Source organism: Perissodus microlepis, chromosome 20, assembly GCF_051167445.1.
Source record: "Perissodus microlepis isolate ML-2025 ecotype Zambia chromosome 20, ASM5116744v1, whole genome shotgun sequence".
Lineage (NCBI taxonomy): Eukaryota > Metazoa > Chordata > Actinopteri > Cichliformes > Cichlidae > Perissodus > Perissodus microlepis.
In genome coordinates this window covers 11,355,012-11,371,234 of record NC_140480.1, presented here as the reverse complement: position 1 = coordinate 11,371,234, position 16,223 = coordinate 11,355,012, and the positions used below count along the sequence as shown (strand labels likewise).

The window sequence follows — 16,223 nt, the reverse complement described above, 5'->3', positions numbered from 1 at the left end:
CAAACTTGCTACTGGTGTTTTTCTGAACTTGAAAAAATGTAGGTGTCTCCTTGCATGTTTTAATGCCAGGTGTGCAATAGCTGCACACGTGTATGATGAAATACATAAAATAAAAACTCCAGGCTTAGTCCTTTTTTGTTTTGCAGGAGTAAAATTCATCGATAAGTTAGAAGAATTTGTGGTTGTGTTGGATGGTGGGACCTCCTGACACTTCTAAAGGAACACTCTTGGGCCCCAAAACCCCAGGGTGGGAACAATGGGCATACAGTACATTGTTTGCTAGTGAGAAATTATCTCCTATTATGATCTCATGGGGAGAAAGACAGTAGCTGTGGTTCATTTTGATGAGGAAAATTCATTTGACATTTAGGCTCCAATTTCCTACGAGTGGGAAATAAGAGGGTACTCGCTTAATTGGTGTGCTGCACTATGGTAAATGTCACCGCTCATGTAGAACCACGTAGAGTCAGATGTTTCTTAAATACTGCAAGGTGTCTGTATGCATGGTCAATGTCTCCCCCAAGAGGTTGTAAGTTGAACAGCAAAATAAAAAACAGCCACACAGTTCTTCATATATGAAGAACAAATGTATGAAAGGCCTCCGTTATGGAGCCATAAATGTTCTTACAAGGCTGCTTTGTACTCATGGTGAACCAAAGCGTACGACTATCATTAATGTTATTAAGTAGCTACACCATGAGATTATGTCTGCCTGTAGTACACCAGATTAATTACATTTAGTCAGGGGAAGAGCACAAACTATAAGTGTAGACTGTAAAATTATAAGTAACATTCGTCCACCATAATTTTAAAAGTATACTGGAGTAAAAATGTTGAGGTAACTAGAGTACTGGGCCTAAAAAAACATCAACATAAAAAAACGACAGGCTCTGGAAACTACACTCAAGGACGTGTGAGTTGCGCTCAGCTCAGCGCAGACTGCGCAACTTGACGCTTGTGAAGTTCCGTGTATATCGCTAACTCGAGCTAATTCATCACAGATACCTCAGCTAGCCAACCTTGCGCAGTGTTGGCCAGGTAGACGTACAATGAGAGATATTCCGGATAAATCGAATAGCAGTTAAGTGTTCGGCATTGTAATACAAACATGTAAGTGATACAAAGCGACTTTGTCTCCTTGCTATTGGGTTGTCACGGGAAATAGCTTAACATTAGCACTAGCTCGAGCTAATCAAAACAAGCACGAAACACTCATGAGGCTCTGATTTCACCTATTACACTGCAACTACTCGGGCGTCTCCGGTTTTGTATTAGTTGTGTAAAGAAGTCTGATGTATATTTCCTAATAACTAGCAAGCCTTGCAGCTTGTTTTATTAGCTAACCAGGCACGTTAGCTAGCTGGGACCAATGTCAGTTAACAACATTAACCTGGTGTTTTATCAGTTTAGTGCTTGCATTCCTTCTTTCCATGTGTACTGTTTACCTTGTTGTTGTTTTTAGATGCTGGTTGTTTAATAACCCAGAATGTTGCATTGAAACCACATATGTCGCCCTCCCCCATGCAGATTAGGCCGTCCAAATGGTGATCATATCAGGCACAGCCACTGTGCTGCAGCAGTTTGTCAGTGGTCTGAAGAGTCGAAATGAAGACACTCGAGCAAAATCTGCCAAAGACCTGCAGCACTATGTGACTACAGAACTCAGAGAGGTAACAGCAATAAGCTGTATGTGCATAATTGAAAACTGTCATTGGAAAACCACTTAGTATACTGGATACTTAATCAAGATTGTTGCCCACTAGTTGGAGAGTTTCACAAGTAGACATGAATCCCCAAATCAGTTCAGTTGTAAATGTTATGTAGTGACTTATGAAACAATATTAGGAAGCATTTTCCTCTCCTTTTTCCCCCTCTTTGTCATATCATGGTACAAATTCATGTCATCAATTCCTTCCTTTTTCCATACTTTTTGACACTGGTCTTGTCCCACAGTTAAGCCAAGATGAAGCTACTACGTTCTACGATGAGTTGAACCACCACATATTTGAGCTGGTGTCCAGCTCTGATGTGAATGAAAAGAAAGGAGGGATTCTTGCCATAGGTAAGCATTAATAAAACGTTGTTAAAATTGTTATGTTTTTAAGTGCTGTCAATTTTGGACTTATTTAAGATCTCTTAGTTTCTATCAGTATAAAATGATTATTGTTTTCATCAGTGAGTCTAATTGGAGTTGAAGGAGGCAATGCCACCAGGATCAGTCGATTCGCCAACTACCTCCGCAACCTGCTCCCTTCCAGCGACCCCGTTGTGATGGAGATGGCCTCTAAAGCTATGGGCCACCTTTCTATGGCGGGGGACACCTTTACGGCTGAGTATGTGGAGTTTGAAGTGAAGAGAGCCCTGGAGTGGTTGGGTGCCGACAGAAATGAAGGGAGACGCCATGCTGCTGTAAGTCACTAGCAGACAACAGTCACTGGTGTTTGCTGTTCAAATAAAACCACATATTGGTGGTGTTTACATTTGCTGGAAATGTGGGCACGTTGGGAGCTGTAATAACTTTATCTATTGCTGTAGTGAAGGCAGTGTTGAAAGTTCCTCTAGTGTGTTTTGGGTTGAAGGTACAAGTACTACTTCATATGCACTCTCATACCCCAAGTATCAATCAATCTTGTTCTGATTTCCTCTTTGCTCTGTTCTGTGTGCGTGTGGGTGGGTGCCGCCCAGCTGTGGCATCAGCAAAATCTCCAAGCAGAGAAGCTTGACAAGATGTTGATGCAACCCGGTCACTATGTTTTTATTATTGGCTGGGGCATCACACTCATAGTCCAGAAAAATCCTGAACGCTGCAAAATTAGAAAATGAGAGAATGTGCTTGCCTTTTTCTATGTTTTATTTAGCTTATTATGCAATTACCATTTTCCCATTTCTAGTGGCTGTAGAATATTAAGCCTTGTTACTTTCCCCAGAATGTCCACATGATGTTGTTGGGAAATAACTGTAAAAGAGTACGGGGAGATGAAAACCAAATTGGCAATAAAAAAACTAAAATTCATAGTTGAGCTGTGCCAAAACGAAAGAAAAAAACAACAAATCCTACAAGCTAAAAAAATTAAGTGATCAAAAGGCACTAAGCAGGAGTAAATGGTCAGAAGAACACACATAGGATTGGTTGTGTAAAGAGATCAGTGATTTCACTCCCAAGTGGAATGTGTTCCAGCAGTAAAATTGAAAAAGTAAGGAAAAACGGGATCTGTTTAGCTCCTTAGCAAGATGGAGCCATCCATATATCAGTAGCAACACAGCGTGGTCAGTGCTCCGCTTATCTAACGAGTCACAAATACATTGCAGTGGCAGTACAGCTGACAAGATTTACAGTTTTACTATTATTTACATGCACTGTTGCTATCCTGGATTGTGAAGTCGGGGTTGGTGAGGCTGTGCAGACTTTCCAGGGCTCGCAAAATCGCTAGCCCGACGTCCCGGGGCTAGCGATATCTCCGGTCGGGCGACCAAAATCTATCTCAGCCCCGCCCGTCTGGCTACAGCTGAGTTGGAAGTCCAGCTTCAGAGGGCATTCCAGTTGAAAACACCATTTGGGAAATCTGAAATTTCGATTTGCAGCTTCAAATGGTACGCACCATAATCACTGCAGTGGATTCAAATGAAAGGGACAGTACCTAAAACAAGGAGAGAAAGCAGGGCACACCTACACATTTAAACAAGCAATGTAACATAACTACATAAGGGCATTCCCAGCTCATAGTTGCTTCAGAATTCAAACAGCGACAGTCAAAATTTTATGTCAAGCTATTTCAGGATCATATGTGGATTTTGTTTTGGTGAACAGATCGTTGAAAAAGAAGATTTCAGGTTTCTCAGGTGTATTTTGGTAAAATAAAAAATGTGGAGCAGTGCACGCCTGCATTACTTTCGTTTGCAATCTCTTCCAGGTTTTGGTGTTGAGGGAGCTGGCTGTGAGTGCACCCACCTTCTTCTTCCAGCAAGTCCAGCCGTTCTTTGACAACATCTTTTACGCAGTATGGGATCCTAAGCAGGCCATCCGAGAAGGTGCTGTGTCTGCCCTGCGAGCCTGTCTCATCCTCACCACTCAGAGAGAGACAAAGGAAATGCAGAAACCACAGTGGTACAAAGTAAGACATGTAACTGTACACCGGCAAATCATGTGTTATTCTAATTAAAGTATTGGAGAGTTTGTTTGTTTTTTAAAGCGGTGACATGAGTGGGGTTTTTTTCTGTGACAGCAAACCTTTGAAGAGGCAGAAAAAGGCTTTGATGAGACTTTGGCCAAAGAGAAAGGGATGAATCGCGACGACAGGGTCCACGGCGCTCTTCTGATCCTGAATGAGCTGGTTCGGATCAGCAGCATGGAGGGAGAGGTGAGGTCGGATATCAGCTTGGAAACATTATCAGTGGTAAAATCCAGTCCGCTCACAGTCTTATTTCCAACCAGCGTATGCGTGAGGAGATGGAGGAGATCACACAGCAGCAGCTGGTCCACGATAAGTACTGCAAGGAACTGATGGGGTTTGGAACAAAGCCCCGCCACATCACACCCTTCACCAGCTTCCAGTCGGTGCAGCCGCAGCAGTCCAACGCCCTCCTGGGCTTGTTGGGCTACAGCACACCTCAAGGCTTCCCCAGCTTTGGGGCCACACCGGCACCCGCCAAGAGCTCTCTGGTGGAGAGTCGCTACTGCCGTGAGTTGATGGAGGAGCGATTTGACCAGGTAGGTTTTAACTACAGACAAAATGCATTGTAAAAGTGTAATTGTATATTAATGTAATGTGAAAATACCTTGGACTAAAATCCTTGGCACTCAAGGACTTTAGCTGCCATGATAAATGCACTGAACAGTGTTTAGACATATAGTTTCGTGCATACTGTTGACTGAGTTTGGAATCAGATGTTAGTGAGGGTGGCCTCTGCATATGCAGCTCCCCTTTGGAAAAAACATGGAAACTATTGTAATTGTTGTCAAATCATGGCTTTCTTCATACATACTGATGTCAAAAGTCATCATTAAGGGTACAGGGGATTTCATCAAATGTTGTCTTTATGGGGGAAAGAGTTAAGCGTTTTGCAAAATACGAAAATTTTCACGTTTTTTTTTGACAGTTAGAGTGCTGGTATCAGTCTTTGATGTTTTCTCCATGCACTAACTTGGATAGTGTGTTGGAAAATGTGTTTGTGAGTTTGCTTGAGGTTAGGCAGTTGAAGTCATACCTGTGGTAGTCATCTGACTGAATAATTGAGGAAGCTTTTGTGTAAATATCCAGGTGTGTCGGTGGGTGCTGAAATACAGGACCAGCAAAAATCCTCTGATCCAGATGACCATCCTCAACCTGCTTCCACGCTTGGCTGCCTTCCAGCCGCATACCTTTACAGGTGGGTTTAATTAACATACATGTGATTATCAGTTTGGTGCAAATTTTATGTGAGAACTTGAAACCATGTATTGTTTTCAATCACTATGCACATTTGGTCTATATATGGTTACTATTGCGATGTAAGTAGGTCATGGTTAGTACTTTTCAGGCTACCTTTTGAAATATCACTACCAGGGTTTCTACCGCTTGCTCAAATGAATGTGTTGTAGCTAATAGGAAAAAAAGATTATGTGCCATGTGGATGTTCATTTGCTGTGCAGACCAGTATTTGTCAGACACTATGGGCTACCTGCTGGGCTGCCTGAAGAAGGAGAAGGAGAGGACGGCAGCTTTCCAGGCTTTGGGGCTGCTGGTTGTGGCTGTGAGGACAGAAATCCAGCCGTACCTCTCCAAGATCCTTGAGATCATCAAGGCTGCCCTGCCACCCAAGGACTTTGCACACAAGTCAGTTATTGTTTCTAACAATTTTTAAAAAAATGTATCATTTATTAAATAGTGACATATTACACGTTACATTACAGTGTCCCTTAAACCTAAAGGCTGAAAAAGTCTAAAATTATATTATGGGTAGAATTTGCTCAGTGGTGTTGTGAATTAAAAAAAAACATGTTGCTGTCTATGCACAGTTTCACTAACTGATCTTTCATCTGTGCAGGAGGCAGAAGACCATGCAGGTGGATGCTACAGTGTTTACGTGTATTAGCATGCTTTCTAGAGCCATGGGTCCCAGCATCCAGCCAGACATCAAAGAACTGCTTGAGCCTATGCTTGCTGTGGGCCTCAGGTAGGACATCTTCAAAGAACTTTTTTAGCAGTTCAGTTTCTGATCTGAATCATGTAATTTTCAAATTAATGCTTGGGTTTGATTGGATTGTTTGTCTGTTGTTCTGGTCTAGTCCTGCACTTACTGCAGTGCTGTACGATCTGAGCCGTCAAATCCCCCAGCTGAAGAAAGATATACAGGATGGTTTGCTGAAGATGCTCTCTTTGGTATTGATGCACAAGCCATTGCGTCACCCTGGCATGCCCAAAGGCCTGGCTCACCAGCTAGCCTCACCAAGCCTCACTAACATTCCAGAGGCTAGTGACGTTGGCAGCATCACCCTGGCCCTGCGAACCCTGGGAAGCTTTGAATTTGAAGGTAAGAACCTTAAAAAAAAAAGCGTACATCTGTGTGATGGATTCTTTTCCTGCATAAAATTTTAGGTCAGTAGCATGTGTCAAAGTCCAGCACCCAGTGTTTCACAGCACAGTGTTGCATTGTAATACACAAGCAAGCAAGCAAATGTTTTTTAGTTAGCACTTATAACAGAATTACAAAGTGCTTTACAACAATGGGATTAAAACCAGGGTAGAATTAGAAGAAGCACAATAGAGCAATGGAATTTAAAGCAACACAAAAATGTAAAAAACGGTGAATCCAAAGGAACAACACGAAAACACAGTGGAATTAGAAATGGTATATAAATTAAAACAACAACAAAAGACAGAGGTTAAGAATTTGAACTCGATACCGAATGGCTGTTGCTCTCCTCACCCAACAATCCTTTGCATTTTGTAGCTAGCCATTTTTTTTATTATACTGTTCTAATGGACAAGGGCGCAGTGATAAGTTGGGCTTGCTGAAGAAATTATTTAAAGAGTAGTGGCATTACTGTCCTGAATGATCATAAGAAATAAGTGGTGCAGTTTTGCTGTCTATGCACTCTATATCACATGCAGTGAAGTTGAAAATGAAATATGTTTTTAAACTAGGCTTAAACTGTCACTCGTAAGTCATTGGAGCCGCCAGCGGTGACAAAAATGTGGACCAAAAGAAATGATTATGTGAACTGCAGAAATGGCCGGGGCAGTTGTGCTGATGACTGTGCCCATCTTTCAGTGGTCGATATAAATAGCATCTCTTCAGTCTGTCACCGAGATGACTAGTTTTTTGTTCTCCAGCAGAGAAACTGGGGAGAAAAATGATCAGTCTTTGGTGTCATTCCTCAGCAGACTGCTGGATGGGTTTGCATTTTAGTGCAAAAGCTGGGGTAACATTGGATATTTAGTTAAGTAATTCAGTCTCCACTGAAACAAACCACCCGACTTCCTTGGTATTGAGTTTTAGAATCCCAAATAGACAAATAAAGAAGAAACGCCATTATAGGATAAATCAAGCCAGTGTTGTTTGTTTTACACAAAATAAGCAACAAAAATGCTGTTATTATCTACCAGGATATTAATGCTACTAAAAAAAATAAAATAAAAGCAGTTGTATTGTGATTATTCTACATGAACGTCTTTCCCCAGGACATTCCCTCACCCAGTTTGTGCGCCACTGTGCTGATCACTTCTTGAACAGCGAACACAAAGAAATCCGAATGGAGGCAGCTCGGACTTGCTCACGCCTGCTTACTCCCTCCATCCACCTGATCAGCGGCCATGTTGTCAGCCAGACCGCTGTGCAGGTTGTTGCAGATGTTCTCAGCAAGCTGCTAGTTGTTGGCATCACTGATCCAGGTAACAAAATGCACAGAAAAGGAAAACGGCATTACTATGCAGATTTATTTTGTTTTGTTGCTTTTATGGTGTGAGGCTTCAGAACTGTTAACAGCTACAGTGATCCATTATGGCAAGCCAGTCTGATTTTTGTCCCTGATTTCCTGTAGATCCAGATATCCGATACTGCGTGCTGGCGTCTCTTGATGAACGCTTTGATGCTCACCTCGCCCAGGCTGAAAACTTGCAGGCGTTGTTTGTTGCTCTAAATGATGAGGTGTTTGAGATCAGAGAGCTGGCAATCTGCACGATCGGGCGCCTGAGCAGCATGAACCCTGCCTTTGTTATGCCCTTCCTTCGCAAGATGCTCATCCAGGTATGAGAGGCACAGTAATGGCTCAATACGAGTTTTATTTATTGCATTAGACATCATGTTTTGATTTATTTAAACCATTAAATTTGTTCATTAGGATTCCTTAGGTTCATGTGCCAAAGATGGCATGCAAGTATTCAACAGTTTTGCAAACGCTTGGCTTCTACATTCATTATTTTTCTTGTGACGATTACCTGCTTGCGTTTCAGTTGGATACCTTTAGGGGGCAGCAAAGGCCATGATATTATGCTAAGCTGAAAACTTAAAACACACACACACCTGTAGTACAAAGTCACAATTGATTTTTGTCTAAATGCCTTTGTGTTTTCCACAACTTAAGCTTATTAAATGTATTCCAGATGAAGATGAGCGCATGTGCTGTGCTAACATTATCATTTTTCTGCAGATCTTAACAGAATTGGAGCACAGCGGTGTCGGCAGGAACAAAGAGCAGAGTGCTCGTATGCTTGGTCACCTGGTCTCCAATGCGCCCCGACTTATACGTCCTTATATGGAACCCATCCTCAAGGTACTGCTTTGCAAATTCTCCGTTGTAATAGTGGATAAGTGTGTATGAATCTAAACCAGACTGAAAGGGGCTTCATGTTCCCAGTAGGCCTATGCTAATAAGTAAAGCTGAGGTCCATTACATCCTCATTTCCATGGGCCTTCAAATAAGTAATGATTTCAAAGTATATGAGGAAATGACCACATTGCTTTTAATTTTTCTAGGCTCTCATCCTCAAGCTTAAAGACCCAGACCCTAACCCTGGAGTAGTCATTAGTGTCCTTGCAACCATTGGCGAGTTGGCTCAGGTAAGGCTGTTTGTAATTATAAATCGGCTGTTTACTGCAACTAGATGAATCTTAGCAGAATTTATTGTCCATTGTACACAATTAATTATATAAAAAAAAAGTACATCTTTAATCTGGATAGTTTTAATGTAAATCCAAGCTTGTCTTGAGGTTGAAGGTAATTGCAGGCTCTTACCCTTAGATGTTTGCCTTGCTCTACCCTGACCAGGTGCTTGAATGGTCCCCTGAAAGCAGTCAGGGAGTCACAGTTAAAGGGCCTTTGAAGTTCAGACAGAGTGCGGGAGATGCTCAGGGAGACTCAGTGCAGGATGAGACAGAAGCCCAGCTGTTCGGGAACCCAGACAAAGCAAAGATGCATGAGAATGTAGGGAGTACAGATAACAGAAACTAAATGTTGAAAACAATCTGTCTGCAGCCTGAAAGCACATTTAAAAAAAAAATTGTAAATTTGGTAAGTGATGGTGGTTCCTAATATACATGGACTTGAGAAATTCACATGGATTCTCTGACAAATAATTTATTTAATAGCTTTAATATTAGCTTCTATTATTTTTCACTGTAGCTTCCTTGAGTTTTGTGCACTTCAGTTTATCTATAAAATGTTACGAGTTCTTATAACAGTGCCCTTTTGGCTTTGGGTGATTCTACAGAAAATGGCTAATTTATAAAATTTCTGTAGTTTTGATGGATTCTTTCTCTGCCCTGTCAGGTGAGTGGCCTAGAGATGAGGAAGTGGATGGATGAGCTTTTCCCAATTATTATGGACATGCTGCAGGACTCATCATCACTGGCCAAGCGACAGGTACACAAGGAACAACTTACAAATAAATACAGACGTATACTCTTTTCTTGTTGATGATTAGTTAATGACTGTCTCTGACTTTCCACCAGGTGGCTCTGTGGACACTGGGCCAGCAAGTAGCTAGTACAGGCTATGTGGTGGAGCCCTACCGCAAGTACCCGTCCCTTCTAGAGGTGCTGCTTAACTTCCTCAAGACTGAACAAAACCAGGGCATCAGGAGAGAGGTATGAATAAATGTCGTGCCATCTGGGCCGATCACCCTACGTTTCCCCCACCGTAGTAATGGGAACCTCATAGGCCAGCAAGGCTTGAAACCAATTTACAGCATGCATTGAGTTAATGTGTAGATCTCTGTAGATGCATTGGATTTGGTGAATTACAATGATATGGACATGTAGCATGAAGAAAAGCACCTTTTCCATAAATATATGGAAATTTTGATGTGAAAAGTTTGAGTGGAAATTGTCATTGTTTAATTTCTTACATACGATATTGTTAAAAGTGCAGGGAATGCACTTCCCTCACTTTATATGGTGAGAAGCTTCTCAAACCACTCTTACTGTTTGGCTGTAGCACTTTTTGTTAGTGTCCATTTTCCATAAATACTTTGTTTTCTATAGCTTCCTTATATCTTTGAAACTCAGCTAAGGTACCAAATTTGGTGAACTTTTGACATAGATTATGTAAAATGACCAGGTATATACTCAATTTTGTGTTCCTGTGAAGGACCACTAACTCTGTCTTTCCAACAGGCTATACGTGTTCTGGGGCTTCTTGGAGCCCTGGATCCCTACAAACACAAGGTGAATATCGGCATGATTGACCAGTCCCGAGATGCCTCTGCTGTCAGTCTCTCAGAGTCCAAGTCCAGTCAGGACTCGGGTAGGTCTCGGATTACTGTTAATATAGACAGTTTTTTTCACCAAGAGTCACAGTGTGGATTAGATTAACTTTTTATTTGCATTCCTCAGACTTACAGCAGTATTTTCAGTGCAACAGCTGGAAAGTCTCTAAATGAGCACGAACCCCTTTTCACATCTCACAGTGGAACTTGGGACTGTTGCTGTAATTTTAGTGAGTCTGCATTATGAGCCTGATGAATAATGTTGTCAAGAGTTTGTATATAGACTTGATGTTATTGTAGCTTTGTGCTGCGTTTACTGCATTTATCATAATGTTGTTTGACTCTTCAGTGAGAGTTTAGGGTATTTTCTTCCAGATTGCGCTCTAGTCATTTACTTTTAATCGCAGAGACATTATGATCTTTATTTGTGGGCTCTCTCTCATTGTTGGTGTTGTGCCCTTTGCATCACAGCTGGTTGTGTTAGACAACCCCCTTTCTTTCCATCATCACCAACTCTGTGCTCATATGGGATTGTCTGATGGTTGGCTTTTTCTTTCTAATTTTGTAGGATCTTTACCTCACAGTACCAAGTTGATGATGACTTTGAATTAAAACAGAAAGGCCCCAGTCAGGCACCTTCTTGCTGGGAGGTGACACCATGCAATCATGTGTGCACGTAAAATCATCATCTCGATGTAGTTATAGGTCAGTGCTCCAGAAATTGCCGTGAGTTAAATACGCCATGCAGCAGTTTTTCTTAGGTCAGAATGTGATCCCTCGAGTGAGGAACCGATTTCATCTTCAGTTTTAGGAATTGCCGAATCTGGCTCCCATAAATAATAATAATAATAATAATAATAATCATGGATTGCATTTATATAGCGCTTTTCGGGAACCCTCAAAGCGCTTTACAATTCCACTATTCATTCACTCTCACATACACACACTGGTGGAGGCAAGCTACAGTTGTAGCCACAGCTGCCCTGGGGCCCACATAAAGCCAGTGAAACTGTGGCTTTTGAAAAAACATTGAAGATTATGTTTTACTCATTGGCTGTTTTACATTTAATAAATCTACAAATCATTCAAAATGGAGTGCAGGGAGGAGATATGTCTACGCCGACAAGACAAAACACAATCTTTTAAGGTCTTACCCTTGCATTTGAAAAGTCAACAGCATCAGCGGCTTTGGGTTTGCCTTTTGTGGGAGTTTTCATTCTTTGGGATCTTATTTCTGGCTGCTGTCTGATCTAAACCCAACTAAAAATCCTTCAGAACAAGAGTCTGCCAGTTTAGAGGGAAATATAAGCACCACAACTGGAGTAGGACTTTTTGAAGTGCTGATATTAAATTTAATGTGACCCACTTTAGACAGATTTCAAGCATCTGTTTAATAGAATATCAGTGATATGCGTCACTCTTTTTCTTTACGGGCTGAACGGATTACTGATGCAGTCTGAATTTGCGTAAACGTATTACCATATCAGCTGAATAACTCAGCATTGCCTGTTAAAAGGCTTTTTGGTCAATATGTTTGTTGTAATAAACAATATGTCCAAAACAGGATTAATGACATGTTGTCATATGTTAAAGTAGTACGGTTCCTGTGTTATAATAGGGTTCACATCTGGCTTGTATGTTGTTTTTTTCCCCCCTGTGTTGATCTTGACCCAGTTGACAGATTTTTGAATAACAGTGCTAAACACAATGTGGGTGGATCTTAATATACCCTATGTTATCTGTTAGAAGTAACAAAAGATGTAAAAATGTTTTTCTTGCTTGTAGTGGGTTTTACTTTAAACTCTTGGATTATTTCTCCGAGTATGATAAAACTCTCAGAACACGACTTGGTGGTTGTGCGTCATAAACGGTCTGGGTATTGTGAATTTCTCTAATAATGCACATCTGTCTTCGGTCACACGCCTCGTGTGTGGAAAATGCAGATCTCCGCTCGTCTGATCCAGTCATGTGTCTCAGAATGACCTTGGACAGTATGGTAATGGTTTTACCAGTTTGTTCTCCAGCTAAATAGACTGTGACCAGAACTGGAGGTCGTATATCTGTTGGCGAATTTGATTTGTTAGGGTCACTGTCTGAAACACTAGTATCTCGGACCACTTCTTTTTTTTTTTTTTTTTTTTTTTTCCTTGTAGGTTTCTGGGAGTTGACTGTCTAGTTTCATCTCCTCACCTGACTTTAAATTAGACCAGTCAGATCATTACAGAACACAACAGTCATAAAAGTGATGAAACGCTTCATGTCCCCTTGGGAGTTGCTATATTTTTTACATGCTATTAGGAATAGTTAACAGTTCCTATTCGTCCCATTCACCTGAATTATTACATTACTCTTGCTTCACTTGGCTACACTAATGCCTGTTTGTTTGCCGTTAAAATACAGATTGTTATCATTTATTACCATCGTGAATCTTGACTTGGTGAATACTGAAATATTAAAAAACTAACTTTTAGTCCTCGGCATCTAAGGGGAGACATTCAAGCAGCTGAAACTGTAGTAAAAGGCTGAATACCACACATTTGTATTCTCAGGTGCCTTGTAAAATTTAATAGCCCTGCAAAGATAAATGGACGATGAGAGCTGCTTTGTATTCCCTATTACAAAAATATTAATGGAACTAATGCACTAATAAAACCCCCAAACCCCGTGATCTTTTATTCTCAGCAACCCTCACACAGCTCCTTGTGCTCTTGGGTCTATTAGGAATGGAAACTGGTACATATTTTACTGGTGATGGCAGTGCCTAGGTGCTGAATGTTACTTTATGTTGTGACAAAATTTTGATTATTTTTTGGAAGTATTAGGTTTCCTACTGTCTCCAGCAAATCTAAGATCTCATTAAGCTGAATGAGGGGACTTACTAAATGCTGAAGAGATTCCATCTTTTTCTTTTACCTTAATGGTAAAACCTTGACTAAAGCGCTAACTAGATCATGCAGTCACTGCGGTTAATTTGAGCAATTTATTGCATCTGACTGAAAGTTGTACAACAGGCTGAAATCATATTATGTGATTACGACGAAAGAATGTCCTCATCAGATTTATATTTGGCAAATTACTAAATATTTCTAGGGTTTAAGCATGGCCACTCACAACTGTCACATTTATCAACTGCTCCATCAGTATGACTGAAGGAGAGATGGCACAGAACGTGAGAAAGATTCTTGCATAATTTTTATTTTATTTTATAGTTTATATGACAGCATCATTCAAACTAACCAACCTCACTCTCCTCTTTTTGTAGCTGACTATAGCACCAGTGAAATGCTGGTGAACATGGGTAACCTGCCCCTGGATGAGTTTTACCCTGCTGTGGCAATCGTCACTTTGATGCGCATCCTGAGAGACCCATCACTCTCCAACCACCACACTATGGTAGTCCAGGCAGTCACCTTCATCTTCAAATCTTTGGGCCTAAAGTGCGTCCAGTTCCTGCCTCAGGTCATGCCCACTTTTCTCAATGTCATCCGGGTGTGTGATGCCAGTATCCGAGAGGTAAGCTGTTGTGTGGATTAAGAGGAAAGAGACTGCCTGACAGATTCATTATGGCATTTCTCTTATTTTGTCAGCTGTTCACAAAGCAAATCTTAGACTCTGTCTTCTGTCTTCCTCCAGTTCCTCTTTCAGCAGATGGGAATGGTCGTGTGCTTTGTGAAGATTCACATCCGTCCCTATATGGATGACATCTTCACCCTCATCAGAGTGAGTAACTGTTTCAACCCAATCTCTAAACACTCGTTATGCAGCCCTTCTTTATTTTCCTTTGAGTTAGGCTGACAGCTAAGAACTCTTAATTGCACTCAGTTGTGCTTTCTACTTTCCTCATTAGAAGTAATGTGTTTAAGGCCTCTGCATGAAGTCTTGCCCCATGTCACACAGCAGTATGCATTGTGTGTAGTGAGGTACTTAACAAGATTAAAGAAACTGTGAGTCAGAGAAAATAAGAAGTTATGTATATTTAGAGATGTTCTTTTTACTCTTCCTTTTATTGTCACTCACTGTTCACCTTCTAACTGTAGCACTGCATGTGGCTCCGATGTACGTTTCCACTCACGTTATTCAAATAATATTTAGGAGAAAAACTGCCGATGACTCATGACGCTCACACTTATCCCATGATGTGGAACAACTGCTAAAGCCATAGCCCCTGCCTGCACTTGCACAAACACAATGTCAAGCACATAATCATTTAACGAGTCACAAAATATCATATGACTGTCCTTGCGTCGGAATCTTGGTAACACTGTTACCGAAACTTTTGCAATGGCCGCAACTCCACCTGGTGGAAAGTAATTGAGAGAAGTAGAGCACTGCGCCTCCAGTCCCTATGAGTTAATAAATGGCAAGTAAAACAAAGAATCTATTCATTTTTGCTCCAGTTCTGCTCTTGCATCCAGATGAGGGGGCTGGAATAGCCATTCAGGACGTACTCTCACTTCCTCTCTAGTTAGCAGCCACAGGCAGGGAGAGCAGGAAGTTGGGGGTTGCTTGAGACCTCTCGTCCCTGACAAAACGCCTTTGCCAAATCTCACAGCTGAAGCCCATTGACTGATTGATATATTGTGTGTTCTTCTGTACTCCAGCTATTAATATTTTTAATGTACACAGTGGTCAAACCTAGATTTTCCAAAACACTGTCAAAATCCACGCAGAGGCATGATGCAAGTCCCAGCTGACAGGAAACTGTCTCCATTCCTTGCCATCCAGTATTGTGACCCCCGCTTTGTGTCTCTAGCACGTGAACGTTTTGCATTTCCAGAGGGAACGCTGATCCAGACATTTGTCTCCCACTCAGCTTATTGATAAAGCACATTTTGACCTACTTCTGTATACCTACACAAAAACTTTAGCATTACAATACAGCATTTTTCCTTTTTTTCCACACTGTTGCTCCTCCTGTCCCAATTTTTTGGTAATATTTTGCTGTCATTAAATTGCAAAAAGAGCCAACCAAATCAAACACACAGTGGTCTTTGCACTGTGTTCATCTAAATGAGTTATAAAATATTTGACTTGTGTTTTTGTTTTTATTTACATTTTACAAAGCATCAAAACTTCTTTTAGGTGGATGTTTAGTACTGTAGTACAGTATTTCTTTAATTTATATTGTTATTACATACTATTAGTATTAGAAAGCGTTGGCATTTGATTGTCTAAGAGTAATTTGAATTCTATAATGTGTGTTTGAATATACTCTCCATTAGGGCTTTATCAGAATGTACAATCTTTTAACTTATGTTGGCTTTGATAATAATGAGCAAAAATGGGTGTCAAGTTAATGTAATGAATACCAACATTTCATTATCTGTGCCTTAGGAATACTGGACACCAAACAACCCCATGCAGAACACCATCATCCTCCTGATTGAGCAGATTGTGGTGGCGCTGGGTGGAGAGTTCAAGCTCTATCTCCCTCAGCTCATTCCACACATGCTACGTGTCTTCATGCACGACAACAGCACCGGGCGCAGTGTTACCATCAAGGTGAGTTCACTGCGGTGCAATTGCAGACGACATGCG

At 41.1% G+C, this 16,223-nt stretch overlaps 1 protein-coding gene across 2 annotated transcripts in view; it reads left to right on the top strand.

Moving 5' to 3' along the window:
- The first annotated feature begins 940 nt into the window (after window positions 1–940).
- mtor (mechanistic target of rapamycin kinase) overlaps window positions 941–16,223 on the top strand; it is a 76,596-nt gene continuing 61,313 nt past the window's right edge. Inside the window, exons 1-21 of one of the 2 annotated variants that reach the window (XM_084918356.1) lie at window positions 941–1,080; window positions 1,528–1,670; window positions 1,954–2,062; window positions 2,177–2,409; window positions 3,912–4,112; window positions 4,224–4,358; window positions 4,433–4,708; window positions 5,259–5,367; window positions 5,630–5,813; window positions 6,025–6,153; window positions 6,266–6,510; window positions 7,662–7,871; window positions 8,021–8,226; window positions 8,630–8,752; window positions 8,956–9,039; window positions 9,749–9,841; window positions 9,931–10,065; window positions 10,594–10,723; window positions 13,948–14,198; window positions 14,319–14,405; window positions 16,020–16,187. In XM_084918356.1, coding sequence (XP_084774482.1) covers window positions 1,542–1,670; window positions 1,954–2,062; window positions 2,177–2,409; window positions 3,912–4,112; window positions 4,224–4,358; window positions 4,433–4,708; window positions 5,259–5,367; window positions 5,630–5,813; window positions 6,025–6,153; window positions 6,266–6,510; window positions 7,662–7,871; window positions 8,021–8,226; window positions 8,630–8,752; window positions 8,956–9,039; window positions 9,749–9,841; window positions 9,931–10,065; window positions 10,594–10,723; window positions 13,948–14,198; window positions 14,319–14,405; window positions 16,020–16,187 — 3,237 coding nt within the window. In that variant the 5' untranslated portion in view covers window positions 941–1,080; window positions 1,528–1,541. Of the gene's footprint in view, window positions 1,111–1,527; window positions 1,671–1,953; window positions 2,063–2,176; window positions 2,410–3,911; window positions 4,113–4,223; window positions 4,359–4,432; window positions 4,709–5,258; window positions 5,368–5,629; window positions 5,814–6,024; window positions 6,154–6,265; window positions 6,511–7,661; window positions 7,872–8,020; window positions 8,227–8,629; window positions 8,753–8,955; window positions 9,040–9,748; window positions 9,842–9,930; window positions 10,066–10,593; window positions 10,724–13,947; window positions 14,199–14,318; window positions 14,406–16,019; window positions 16,188–16,223 lie in introns of both variants that reach the window. The other variant, XM_084918355.1, reaches the window with a different exon arrangement.